This window comes from Eumetopias jubatus, unplaced genomic scaffold, assembly GCF_037043125.1.
Source record: "Eumetopias jubatus isolate StellerSeaLion01/CBP00866 unplaced genomic scaffold, mEumJub1_p1.0 scaffold_10, whole genome shotgun sequence".
Classification (NCBI taxonomy): domain Eukaryota; kingdom Metazoa; phylum Chordata; class Mammalia; order Carnivora; family Otariidae; genus Eumetopias; species Eumetopias jubatus.
Window position 1 is genome coordinate 36,855,725 of NW_028274816.1, and position 13,658 is coordinate 36,869,382.

General features: G+C 58.4%; 1 protein-coding gene across 2 annotated transcripts in view; it reads right to left on the reverse strand.

Annotated features, from left to right (window-relative positions):
- The window catches only part of CLMB (calcimembrin), a 31,362-nt gene extending 18,462 nt beyond the window's left edge, over window positions 1–12,900 (reverse strand). Inside the window, exons 1-2 of one of the 2 annotated variants that reach the window (XM_028096308.2) lie at window positions 12,748–12,900; window positions 3,419–3,464 (exon numbers count right to left, since the gene is read on the reverse strand). In XM_028096308.2, coding sequence (XP_027952109.1) covers window positions 3,419–3,446 — 28 coding nt within the window. In that variant the 5' untranslated portion in view covers window positions 3,447–3,464; window positions 12,748–12,900. Of the gene's footprint in view, window positions 1–3,418; window positions 3,532–12,747 lie in introns of those variants that run through there. The other variant, XM_088027517.1, reaches the window with a different exon arrangement.
- Window positions 12,901–13,658: the final 758 nt, after the last annotated feature.

Consider the following 13,658-nt stretch of genomic DNA (forward strand, 5'->3'; position numbering starts at 1 on the left):
CTTTGGGACCGGAAACAGAAGGATTTCGGGCGCAGCTGTGTTCCTCTCTCCCGTGCCACACCCTCCACAGGTCCCCACCTCGGGCTGAGTCTTTGCCGTCGGACCGGAGAAGCACCTTCCTGCCCCGCACGTGCGGGGCTCAGGCATGAAGTGACTCATGGTGGGGTGAAGTGTCCCCTCAAATCCATGTCCACACAGAACCTCAGAACGTGACCTTATTTGGAAATAAGGTCTTTGCAGATGTGATTCGTTAAGAATCTTGGGATGAGATCATCCTGGATTTAAGGCTGGCTCTAAGTCCGAAGACCTGTGTCTTTCTAAGAGAAAGGACACAGAGAGACACAAGCAGGAGGCCGTGTGAGGACGGAGGCCGACCCAGGAGGACAGGCCACACGCCCAGGAGCGCCTGGAGCCCCCAGGGGTGGGGAGAGACAGGGAGGACCCTCCCCTGGAGCCTTCGGAGACAGCATGGCGACCCTGCTGGCACCTAGATTTAGGACTCCTAACCTCCAGACTGTGGGAGAATGCGTTTCCATTGCTTGAAGCCCCTCAGTTTGGGGTAATACATTTCGGCAGCTCCAGGAAACTCTGACACCATCTTACTGACTGTGAAGGTGAATGAGAACGTGTTGATAACGTTTCTGGCTACAGCGACTGCTTCAAATGTCAACTTAAAATGTTTCCTCCTGAAGAGGCCACACCAGTGGTGGTTGAAACAAGGCCTCTGGAACCAGCCCGCCTGGGGTTCAGATCCCACCGGGTCCCAGCTGTGTGGCCTCGGGCCAGCGGCACTGCCTCTCTGTGCCTTAGCTTCCTCATCTGGAAACTGGGGATCCCGGGAGGACTCACTTGGTTGTCGTGGAGACAGGGGAGCGGATCCACACAGAATATGCACAGAACAGGGCCCTGTCCAGGCTGAGCCCCCAGTAAGAATTCACCATGTATTCTAATTGCTTGACTGGGTCATTCTGATTTCTGGAATTCACCCCAAAGAAGTAATAGTTTTAAAAATCAAAAATCAAAGATGTTCAAAATGGCACGATCTACAAAAGCAACGAATTGGAAACCACCCAAAGACCAACTCTTGGCAGGATGTGACACAGGCGTTAGAGAGTGTGGAAAGACACATACCAGTGGCAGCCAGACAGGACACACAGACATGTCACAGCCCCACAGTGGGGTAACACCACGCTTGTGGGTGCAAGGGCCCAGGCGGCGAGGGCTGAGAAGGTAATGTGGACAATGGTGTGCAGGGAAGGGGCCAAGGGGCACCTGGCGCTTTGCAGTTGCTGGGCTGTGGCCCATCCCTTATGGGAGGAGGAGGGTCGGTGACTCTGGGCCGGTGGGCCTGGGTCGTCTTGGTGACGCACAGAGAGAGGGTCTGGTGCTCAGCTTCCCGCCCCCTCACCCCCTCCCCCTGCCTGTCACACCTGAGACCTGCCACTTCCCGACATCGGGGCTGGGTGAGGCTGGTGTGGGTAGAGGGCTGGCAGCCCAGGGCCGGTGGCAGGCCCCAACGAGCTGCAGTGAAAAATATGTGAGCAAACCTCGCTGCTCCAGCAACATTCCAGCCCTTCGCTCCTCCAGGACCTGGCTGGAAGGTGGCCCTTTTAAAAGCCACCCCCCCCCCCCCCCCCGCACCAGGAGCATTCAGCCTGCTCCTGGGCTCTCAGTCCTATAGGGAGGGAAATTGGGGGGGGGGGGCATGGGATGTTCCCCAGGGGCTCTCAGGGTCCGAAGTGTCTGGGTCTCCTCCCCTGGGTGGTTCCTGCCTTGGGCTGGAAAGGAAGCAGCCCCAGGGGTCCCTCCGGGGCCTTGGTTGACTCATCAAAGACGTCCTGGCCCAGCAGCCAAAAGGGGAGGCAGCCCCGCGTCCACAGAGGAACGAATTGGATAAACCAAACGTGGTCCATACACGGGGTATATAAGTCAGCCTTAAAAAGGAAGGCTGTTCTGACACCTTGAGGACATTCTGCTGAGTGAAATAAGGAGAGGGTAGATAGCGTATCACTACACGCATAGGAGGCCCTTAGAAGAGGCAAATTCACAGACAGAAGGCAGGATGGCGGGAGGTGGGGCTGGGGGGAGGGGCTGGGGCGTTGGTGTGTGCGGGCGACCGTGGAGAAGGTCTGGAGGTGGGTGATGGGGACACCTGGCGCAACAACATGAATGTACTTAATGCTCAGGCACTGTACACTTAAGAACGGTTAAGACAGCAAATTTTATGTTACATATATCTTACCACGATTAAAAACCAAAACCAAAATCTTGTCCTGAATGCCCACTCTGTGCCCGGCCCTGGGGACACCTGCCGCGAAGTCTAAGGGAGGAGGGTCCTTGAGCTCCGGGGGCTCTGACTGGATGCAACCCCTGGCCGGCCACCCCCACAGATGCTCGGCCCGCAAATGCCCCCCACTCCAGCGTGGGCTCAGCCTGCGGCCTCAGAGGGGCCAGGCCCTGGAGGGGCGTGGCTTGTGCCCCGCTCTCCAGCATAGCATCCCCACCCTGCCAACGACACTCTGGTTTTCTCCAGGGGACCCACTGCCCCGCACTTGGGCGTTGTCTCGAAGGAACTGTCCATCAAGAGGCCCCACCCCCTGGCCAAGGGGGCGGAGCATAAGCCCTAAGCGGGGCCAACCAGAAGCTCTCCTGAGCTCACCCATCGCAGCAGCGGGACCGAAGGAGGTCCTTCACTCTGGCCTGGACCTTCCCGCGTGCCTGACCTCCTGCGGCGAAGGGATGGGGTCGGGGCACCTCGGAAACATCCAGGAGGTGAGTCAGGGCGGCTGGGCATGCCACACGTGGGCGAGGGGCCATCAGAACAACTCCCAGATTTCCGGCTGGGGAGCATTTGTCGCCGAAGAATGGGCTTCAAGGGGAGAGTGTGGGCCACTTTGGTCTGAGGTGCCCCTGGGCCCTCCAGACGCCGGACAGAAAAGTCTAGGGCACAGGACAGGAGTCTGGGCTGCCTCTGCCAACACCTACCACATTCCACAGCGATTTTGTGTCCTTCTAGGACCTTCTCCCTGTTGGCCTTCCCAGCACCCAGTGGGCCGGACCTCCCATGTCAGTGATAACAGGCCCGCGGGGTGGAGAGCAAACAGCCCGGGGTGTGCCTGTCGGGGGCTCTTCCTCCCTTCCTCTCCACGGTTGGGGTTAACGGCCCTGAGGGACAAGCCACGGCCCAGGGGCACTGAGACTTTCCCACATCACTCACCTGTCAGTGACAGGGAAGGCCTGCAGGGGCGCTCAGTCAGAGCAAGCCTTTATAAGGCACCTGCTGTGTACAGGTGCTGCCTTCAGTGGTGGCCCCCCTCCCTCGCCAGAGTGTACCCTCCCACTCTCTCCGGCCTCATTCCTTCGCCTCCCCCCACTCCCCTAGCCCCAGAGGAACTGGTGGGGGAGCTGCCCCCCTTACCTTTCAGGCAGGACAGCTGAAGCCCCATGGCGGCGCCTCCGCGGGCCTGTGGAGAGAGAAGGGGCTCGTTGGTATTGGCCACGTGCGGCCAGCCCCCGCCCCGCCCCCGCCGCACGGGCGCACAACAGGAAGTAGTGGGGAGAGAAACCGCCAGACTGGCGAGGTCAGGGTGAGTGCTGACTACGTCTGGGCCAGAGTTTGCTCAAAGATGAGTCTGTGCGGTGGAAAAAACTTTCAGGCGCCTCAGAGCCGAATATACTGGGGATCTGAGTGTGGGGTGCAGTGGAGGTGAGCGTGGGGTCGGGGTCTGACCTGGCCTTTTCTTTTAGGGTCTGCAGAGGTGGCTGGCTTCAAGAAGCAGGAGCAGGAGGATGTGAGGATCCTAGGCCAGGCTGCGGGCGGGCGGTCCTGAGGCCACCATGATGGGCTCTGCTTCTGTTAGGGCCCCGCCCCTCGTTTAAGATGCACGTTCTTTGGAGATCTAACAGATTAAGGGCACTTAGCCTCAGTCCGAGGGAGTTAAAATTATCCCAACCAGTGTTCCCCTCGTTGGCCAGCAATGGGATGCGTCCTTAGTGTTCTGAGTGATGAATAAAACAGGCAGCAGCTGACAGTGCTCAGCACCTGTGTGCTCGTGACAGCCCTCAGCGACAGTCCCGGGATGTGCTACTACCGTCCCCACTCACAGACGTGGAAATCAAGGCTCAGGGAGCTGGGGTTCCAGCCTGGGGCTGCCCCAACCTCGGTCTGGGGCCTGTGAGGCTCTGCAGGCCCTTCTGGGGAAGGGGAGGCTCATCCCTCCATTCACAGGGAGCCGCCTGTGTGCCAGGTTGGGGGCAGGGAGAGGCATAGAGGGTGGCCACGAGAGGGGCCCCTCGGATCTCCAACGCGAGTGTGTGACCGAGGCCCCGCGTTGTGCTCTGAAACCCGTCATCCCGTCCTGCCCAGAGGCCGGCATCTATGGCTAGGAAATGCTGGGGTCCCCCAGGCGCTCACTACCCAGGCTGTGCCGGTGGACCTGCAGCCTTGGCCCCCCTGGAAGCTTGTTAGCAATGCAGCATCTCAGGCGCACCCAGATGCACTGAGCCAGAATCGGTATTTTAACAAGGCCCCCCGGGAGCCATGTGCCTGTTAAGGTCGAAGCTCGCTCTGGGTCAGAAACTGTGGAGCCTTAGGATGGAAGATGAGGGTTTCGGGGGGGGGGAGCGGTGGGGGGGGACAATGAGGGTGTGGAGGAGCAGCTGGGAGTCTGGGAGACATGCAGGCTTAGGAGATGGTGGAACCAGGAGGGGCTGGCTTGGAGAAACCCAGGTTGAGGGCTTCGGTTTTATCCAGATTGGGTTTGTGGGGCAGGTAGGAAGGAGGGGGCCTGGAGACAGGCTGGGGGGCTTGGAGACGAAGCGGAGAGCACGAGCGAGTGGGAGGGAGAGAGATAGGTCGGGAGAGATAGACAGTGGTGGAGTATCTTTTAACTTGCCGGCAGGTCCTGGAGCTGTGTGCCCTCCTGGCTGGACCAGAGCCTGGCTCAGCCAGGTGAGTGCAGGGGGCGGTTCCTCAACCAAGACTTCACTTTCCTCATCTTTAAAATGGGGGTGATGCTCTTGGCGGGATCACTGAGCAGCACGGAAGACTGAATTATCAGGAGGGCACAGAGCTCAAACCCGAGAAGTGTCCAGTGCTATTATTTATAACAGCCACAGAGGGAAGACAGGTAGTGGTTTCCAGCGGGGGCCTTTCTCCACGGTCATGCTATCCGGAGCGTGGTCTTGGACCAGCAGCACAGGAACACCAGGAGCTTGTGAGAGATGCGTGCTCTCAGGCCCCACGCCGCCTGCAGGCTCAGGAGCTGCATCTCAACAAGACCCAGGGGATGCTCATTACCGCTGCAGAGGCCCTGAGTACTATCTCCTACAACACAGGTAATTCGCCTGGGCACTTAACATACAGGTGCCTGGGTCCCACCCCAGAGATTCTGGGGTAATTGGCCTGGGGTGTGGGCCTGGTCCTGAGATTTTTTAAAAGCTCCCCAGGGGATTCTAATAATGTGCAGGATGCGATGCCTAGGAGAGGGTATCCTTCTTCAGGGGGAGAGCAAGGGAAGAGAGAGCCCAAGGCCAGTCCTGTGGGAGTAACACCTGTTATCTCTTGAGTGTTCACTGTGTGCCTGTCAGAGCCCCTGGACCGAGATTCCTGGTCAGTTAATGCTCACGACAGCCCCGAAACATTGGGACCATCCCCATCCCCATCCCACAGAGGGGGAAACAGAGGCACAGGGAGGTTAGTTAATTTCCACAAGGTTGTATGGGTAGCAGGAGGTGGGTTCAGCGTTCAAACCCAGCACTTTGGACCCTACAGCCACAACATTTTCAACTACAGGGCTTCCCGGGGTTGGGGGTGGGGGCTAAGCAGGGGGTGGCATAGACCTTACCTCTGTCTCTCCCAACCCTCCTTAGGCTGGGTCTCCGGCCCAGGGGTCTGCAGCCCTGAGGTCGGGCTCATGAACACACCCAGGACCCCCACTGGCCACTGTGAGCAGCTCACACATCACAGCCTAGTAGACACACCGTGCACAGTGCACCCCAACTTCACTGTGCGCTTACGGGCGACCCGTCCCAGGGTTTAGACAGTGATTTATGGGGAAGGCCTCCCAGAGGAAGTGAGGTTAGGACTTTGCTGTAAAATGCTCCAGAAAAGCCACCCCCCGTGCTGTTGGCGCAGGGGGACGATGCAGTAGGGGCAGGGGCGCCGAAGCTGAAAGGTGGGAGTTCATGACGTATTTTTGTGTTTGTCTGAAAAATGCCAGGGCACCCGGGTGGCTCAGTCGGTGAAGTGTCTGCCTTCGGCTCAGGTCATGATCCCAGGGTCCTGGGATGGAGCCCTTGAGCCCCGAGTCGGGCTCCCTGCTCAGCGGGGAGTCTGCTTCTCCCTCTCCCTCTCAAAAAAATAAATAAAATCTTTAAAAAAACAACTAATACTAAAATAGTCAAGGGGCGCCTGGGTGCCTCAGTTGTTAAGCATCTGCCTTTGGCTCAGGTCGTGGTCCCGGGGTCCTGGGATTGAGCCCCGCATCGGGCTCCCTGCTCCACGGAGAGCCTGCTTCTCCCTCTCCCACTCCCCCTGCTTGTGTTCCCTCTCTCGCTGTGTCTCTCTCTGTCAAATAGATAAATCTTTAAAAATAAATAAAATAAAAATAAAAGTCAAAAGAGAGACATCTGTCTATGAGGTGACAGGATGCGGCCGATGTTCAGGTTTCTGATGTCGATCATTGGACCAAGTCTTCAAGAGGCAGTGCAGCTCCAGGTGTCTGGGCTCGGGGCCACACTGTGCCTGCAGCGTAACTCGGTGGTTCAGCTAGGAGATCAGCACACGCGTGTGTACGTACAAAGAGAGACCCCGAGGCAAACGTGGCTAAGTGTTCATCTCTGGGAAGGGACCTGGAGGAGCACTTTGTGTTCCTGCAACTTTTCTGGAGGCTTGAAACTATTTCAAGAGAAGTCAACCAGGGAAAGAAAAGCAGAGACACAACAGCAACAGGGGCCCCACGGCCTCTGTGCCCGACGCCACCGCCTCCCCAGTGGTGGCCCAGACCGCAGTTTTGTGCATCAGACCGTGTTTTCCTAGAGACTTCTCTGATGCAGTTGGAGGTGCGTTCAGGGGACCGCGGCTCTGGTCTGGGGAAGGCTGTGTTCTGTGCCAGAAGCACCACCTCCCCAAGACTTGTCCTGAATTGATAGGTGTTGTCTCTAAAGCTGTCTTGTGACTTGAAAAATACCCATTTCAAAACATTCAGGAGGGAAGGGGAGAGGGAGAGACAGGAGGAGGAAGGGGGGAAGGGGGGAAGGGGGGAAGGGGGTTGGGAGGGAGAAAAAAGAAGGCAGCTCAAGGAAGCAAGAGGAGGAAGCAGGAGCGGCCCCAGCCTGGACTCAGGGGACATAGGGGCCAGAAGCTGCATCAGGGTCCGGCCAGGTCACATCAAGGGGTCATATCAGTGTGCAGTGTTTCTGTGTCCGATTTCTAAAATTCCCAAATGGAGAATTTTCACAAACCGACGTGTCTTGTCCCAGTGCACGGGCCCTAACTCTGGCCACCCTGCCTCTACCTCCCCACAGGACAGAAGGTAGGCAGCAGGGGCAGGGGGGAACGGCCTGGAGGAAGAGGAAGAACCAGGGTCCAAGAGCTGTGTGACCTCAGGCAAGTCATTTCCCTCTCTGAGCCGGAGGTGCTGAAGTTTGGCTGCCCAGGCTCTGTGTCAAACTGGCACCCTGCCCCCAGCACTCCTGTGCAGGCGCTGCGTTAGGGGTGTCCCACGTAGCAGACCCTGGTTTGGGCTGCCGTGTCGGGAGGAGGCGCTCCCACGGGTGATGCACTCCCTCTGTGATGGTGCTGCTGGCTGAGGGCCAGGCCTGGCAGAGACTGGCAGAGACTGCGGAGACAGCCCCGTGAATGGGAGGCGTTGAAGCCTGATTCTACAACTGGGGGCATGGAGGCCTGACTGGGGCGAGTGAGGCCGCTTCTACTTCAAACCCCTTCGTGGGCAGCATCACAGTAACGAGAGCTGACAGATACCTGGCTAATGCTTTTAAGAGGCCAAGTCCTGGGCTGAGATTATTATAAAAATTACTCCACTCAACCCTAACAATGCCCTAAGAGAGAAACATTACCGCCACCCCATTTTACAGACGGGGAGGGCAGGGGTTGGAGCTCCGAGGGGTCCCGGGGCTAGGAAGCCCAACCCGGGGGCACTCGGTTTCAGGGCCCCATCATCCTATACACCGCGGCTCTGCGCTGCGTTCGTTACAAAGATACAGGTTTCTGTGATGTGGGAAAAGAGATTTAATGGGAGGGAAGCAAAGATCTCGTGGGAGGGGTCCCCCTTCGCTCGGCAAGATGGCACAAGTGTGGTCAGGCCCAGGAGAACCGCTAGTTTAGGTATAAATGTCCCCTCTTTCACACTGTGGCAGCAGTGTGGAAAACCTCCCTTTCCTATTGCGTCGGGCTGTTTGTGTTTCCTTTGAAATATCAGATTGTTAATTATTTGCACAACAGCTTGAAGTAGAACAGGTTCTTTCTTGTACCTGGGCATAGAAATGGCTCTACCGCCAAATGGCCACCACAGGATCCTCTCTCGTGGCAGGGACGGCAATGATAGACACTTCCTCCTGCAGGGTCTGCCTCCGCTCTGAGCCATGGAGAGAGATGGCTATCAGCTGCTTTGCACACCACGCGGCATGCTCTAAAAGCAGGAGCATCTCCAGGGGAAGGACACACTTGGCCAAGTGGTCTGTGACTGTTTTTACAGCAGCCTGGAAGAAATTGCCAGCCCACAGTGGCGAGAGCTCCCCCACTCACCTTCTACACGCTTGCAGTGCAGAGGAAAGGAAGACAGCGTGTTCTCTGCCCAAAGTAAAAAGTAACTATGATGTAGTGTCCAAGACACAGAGCCACAGACGGACTGGGGGGACCCTACTTTTTGAAGTCTGGCCCCAGTGCGGGCTGACTCCCTTCAGTTACTACTTTCGTGGACCAGAGGCTGGGCTCTGGAGTGTGAGGGGACGTCTTTCTGAAGTGAATCATATGCATCTAGAGCTGGAAGGAGCCGGACAGAGAAGGCTCCAGATAAAATAAACAGTGCCCTGTTTCTGCATGGGACATGCTCAGACCCCAGATCCTTCATCATGAATCCGCAATTCAAACTTAACTGGGTGTCCGGGTTTTTTTGTTTTGTTTTGTTTTAAGATTTTATTTTTAAGTACTCTCTATACCCAACGTGGGGCTTGAACTCACAACTCTGAGATCAAGAGTCGCATGCCAGGTGCATCCTGTATTTTATTTGCAAAATCTGGCAGCTCTCGACAGAGGTGGTCTTGGTGCTCACATGGGTTTCCCAGATGAGGACACGGAGGCCCAGAGAGGGAAAGTGAGTGAAAGGTCGGGTCCAGCTGGAAGTCTGATCTTGGTCTCTGCAGAGCCACCTCCTAGACGGAATCGGAATGACCCTCTGGAGGTCATGACTCACCGTAGTGTGGCGCCTCAGGTGCTTAACCAATACCTCACTTGAAGCCCAAGGAGAGGGCCGGGGTGAAGAATCATAGCTGAGGAATGTGACAGTTGGCCTAGGTGGGTGGGCCCACCGAGTGAGGATGGAACCAGGTGCCACTCCCAGCCAGGGCACGTGGGCAAGCTCTCCTCGCCTGTTTCCTCACTGCAAATACAGGGAAGAAGGTTCTAGCAGGCTGGCCACCCTGGGCTCCCAGTAGGCACGGGGAACATCTTGGTTTTCTTCCTTCTTTAGAAAAGGCACTTGCTTTTTGTAACAGGATTAGAATTCCTGCAATTCCAGCCAAAGGGTCTGTGCTGGGAACAGATGCTACAAGCGTTAACATGCCTCCCATCCTGGTACACAGAGTGCAAACATGAGCATCTCCCTGGCCTTAGCCCATGGACCTGCAGGAGGCTGCAAGCTCCTCTCTTGGGGGGAGGGGGGAGCAGGGACAGCTGCTTGGCCCACAGCAGCTCACCAACAAGAAGTGAAAGAGGATGGGGGCGGGGAGGCAAACCACCCACTAAAATCCCCACCTATTTTTCTGTCATGGAGAAGGGTCTTGGGCCACCTGGGGTCCAGCCTTGGCCTCCCTGTGATTGACTATGTAACTCTGAGCAAAATACTCACCCACTGCCCGCCCTGAGCCTCTATGTGATCAAGCTCAGTGCTTATGGTTTGTGTAGCTTTTCATATGTTATATATGTCAGTAAAACTGTTTCTTTAAAAATAAGGGGTATGCTATTAGAAGTCAAGTTAATGATTAATTAACCACAGGGTTAATTTAAAAATGTGCAATTAGGGGCGTCTGGGTGGCTCAATTGGTTAAGCATCTGCCTTTGGCTCGGGTCAGGATCCCAGGGTCCTGGGATCCAGCCCCACATCGGGCTCCCTGCTCAACGGGAAGCCTGCTTCTCCCTCTCCCTCTGCCTGCCGCTCCCCCTGCTCGTTCTCAATCTCTCTCCCTCTCTCTGTCAAGTAAGTAAATAAAATCTTCAAAAAAATTTTTTTTCTTTAAAGTAGGCTCCATGGGTGCCTGGGTGGCTCAGTTGGTTAAGCGACTGCCTTCGGCTCAGGTCGTGATCCCGGAGTCCTGGGATCGAGTCCCACATCGGGCTCCCGGCTCAGCGGGGAGCCTGCTTCTCCCTCTGACCCTCTCCCCTCTCATGCTGTTTCTCTCTCGCTTGCTCTCTAATAAATAAATAAATAAATAAAATCTTTAAAAAAAAAATAAAGGGCGCCTGGGTGGCTCAGTTCGTTGAGCGACTGCCTTCGGCTCAGGTCATGATCCCGGAGTCCTGGGATCGAGTCCCACATCGGGCTCCCTGCTCAGCGGGGAGCCTGCTTCTCCCTCTGACCTTCTCCCCTCTCATACTGTTTCTCTCTTTCTCTCTCAAATAAATAAATAAAATCTTTAAAAAAAAAATAAAGTAGGCTCCATACCCAGTGTGGGGCTCGAACTCACAACCATGAGATCAAGAGTATGCTCTTCTGACTGAGCCAGCCAGGTGCCCCCAAAAACATGCAATTGTTTTTCATGGCAGCCTTGATGATAGGAGCCACAAAGTGCCAGCCCGCAGCAGTGAGCACCTGCCAGCTCACCTGAAGGTTTTCGGAAGTGGCAGCCTGTGGGAGACAAGGGACCCACTGCTGGCTCCCGAGGGAGACTGCCGCTGGGGGGGGCAGGAGGACATTCCTGGGGAAGTTCTATTTCCGGATCTGGTATACACTTTTGATGTGCACATGTTACCATGTGTGTATTATACATTCATAATATTTTAATGGGGGGGAAGTGTTGCACTTGCTGGTCCCAGAGGCCAGGCCTAGCTCCTGCCATATTCAAGAGCAATTCACTGTCAGGGATAGGGGTTCAAGGCCTGGCCTTGCCACCGACCCGCCTCATGACCTTTACAAGCCTCCCTGTCCTCATCTGTAAAATGGGGATAACACCACTACTTGGTCAGAGGATGAAAGGAACCAGGCAGGTGATGCGGCCTGCGGGGTCTGGAACACTGCAAGTGCTCGGTACACATTAAATAGCACTGCTCCCTTTCCACACCCACTGAGGGGAAGGTCCCAGCTCCAGTCCTCAGAGGGGACCTAAACTCTGGCTCAGGGCCCACTGAGTTGCACCCCACAAGCAAGGGAAGGGCTTCCAGGGAGAGGAGATTAGGTGGTGAAGCTTTCAGCCTCCTTGGGGCTTGCAGAGGGATTAAGTCTTTCCATAAATACACCGCCGGCCTCCCTCCCTCCCTCCGTGTCTCCCTCCCTCCCATCCACCCATCCATCCATCCATCCATCCGGAGGAACCGGTACCCAGGGTGGGGACAAAGAACCCAAGATAGGTGTGGCCTGGACCGGTGCGGGGATTCCCGGGGGTGGGGCAGGAAACGCCAGGGCCTGCCCATCCAGCTCTGCTTCTCTGAGCCTCAGTTTCCTCATCTGTAAGACGGGGCGCTTGTGCCACGAAGGCTCCGCTCTCTCAGAAGCGCCTTCCACCTGCCCTTCCTCCGTGACCCACCAGCTGCTCAGCCAGTAGAGACTGCCTCTCTCCGCGGTTCCTCCGCGGCCCAACAGCCCCGCGCCTCCGGACCAAGTCCGACCGCCCTTGACCCCGCCCCCCACGCGGCCAGGCGAGCAGAGCTGCGGGTCCCGGTTCTCGAGAGCCTCCCCCAGTTCCGCTGAGCTCAGCCGGCCGGGAGAAGTCGCGCGTGCGTTCACACTGGTCGCCCTTTGCGGTTGCAAACCTGCTTTGATGCCCTGGGAGCCAAGGGGGCCCCTAAGTGAGGCGGCTCATAAATAATATATGGAGTTTGAAATACTCGATAGAGGGGAAATGGTTCCTCCCGAGGCCTCCTGCCCCCACCCCCGGCCGGGCTCCTTCCCAGCTCTCAGGAATGGCGGTCTGGCCCATTCCCGAGGAACTCGTGACAGCGCGAGGTGTCGGGTGGACAGTGGGGGGCCAGAGGCGTCTATGCGCGGACACACCCCCACCCGCCCGGGGTAAGTTGCAGCACAACCAGAGCTCCGGACCCAACTTTCCCCAAATCCGCCTCTCCGCAGAAAAGTCTGCGAGAAGTTGGGGGGACGTCCAGGACCTCGAGGGTCCTCCAACACCCCCTCGGAAGCCCCTGGCCTCCCCTGCCGCGCCCTTCCCGCCGCCGGAGTCGGCGGGGCGTGGACGCCGCTTGGTCGCCTGCGGCTCTCGGGGAGCGCGGGCGTCCTCTGGAAGGGGTGGGTGGGCAGCGCCGGGCCAGGCAGCCGGGCGCACGCGGCGCGGGGCACTCACCGCTTCCTGGGGGGCTCACTGCGGAGCCGCGCCCGGGGCGCACAGGGCCCGCCCGGGCGCTGGCGGCGGCGGTGGCCGGGCTCTGGGGACCGGGGCGACGAGCCTGCAAGAGAGAGCAGCGGGGGTCATGGCCCGGGCCGGGCAGTGCACGGGGGCCCCCCGCTCCGCCCCGGCCGGCGCTCCGGTCCGCCACCGCGCGCACGCCTCCCACCGCCCCCTCCCCGGCCCCTCGGGGCGGTGCTGCCTGCGGCCCCGCCCAGCCCGCGGGCGCCGGATTGCCCGGGCCGGGCGCGGGGGCGGAGCAGGCCCGCCCGCCGCCTCCCGGGGACCGTGCCAGGGGCGCGCCCGGCGCCCGCGCCTCCGGCCTCCCGCCTCAGTTTCCTCTCGCCCGGCCTGGGGAGGAGGTGGAGGGTGGGGCCCGGGGGAAGTTTGGGCCCCTCCCCGGGGCTGCCTGCCAGGCTCCCTGAGGCGGTGCACCCCAGCCCTGGTTGGGTGGAAAGGGGCGCCGGGGTTCTCCCATAGCAGGTAGCCATACTTGAGTGGGCCCCATCGCCCGGCTGCGGAGAGGGGAGGCGAGAAGTGGGAGGCCCCACCATCTCGCCATCCGCAGCTCCCTAGCCCTGCTCGGGGGCCCTGGGGACAGTAAGCAACACGGCCCCGCCTCCCCCTCCCGCCCCATCTTGGGAAAGCCGCGGGGCTTCAGATGGCCCTCGTGATCAAAAGGCAGCCTCCCTGGTGTTAGGGTCTGGCCCTTCCACTCTCCTCATAGGCTTTCACTCTTCACTTCTGGAGGTGAACCCGGGGTGCAGCAAGAGGGGGGTGTGAAGACTTGCCTGCTGGCCCGTATCTCCAGCTTCAGGTTTTGCTGATGCCCCAGCTGGGAGTAACTCTCCAGTTCCCCTCCGGGTGGG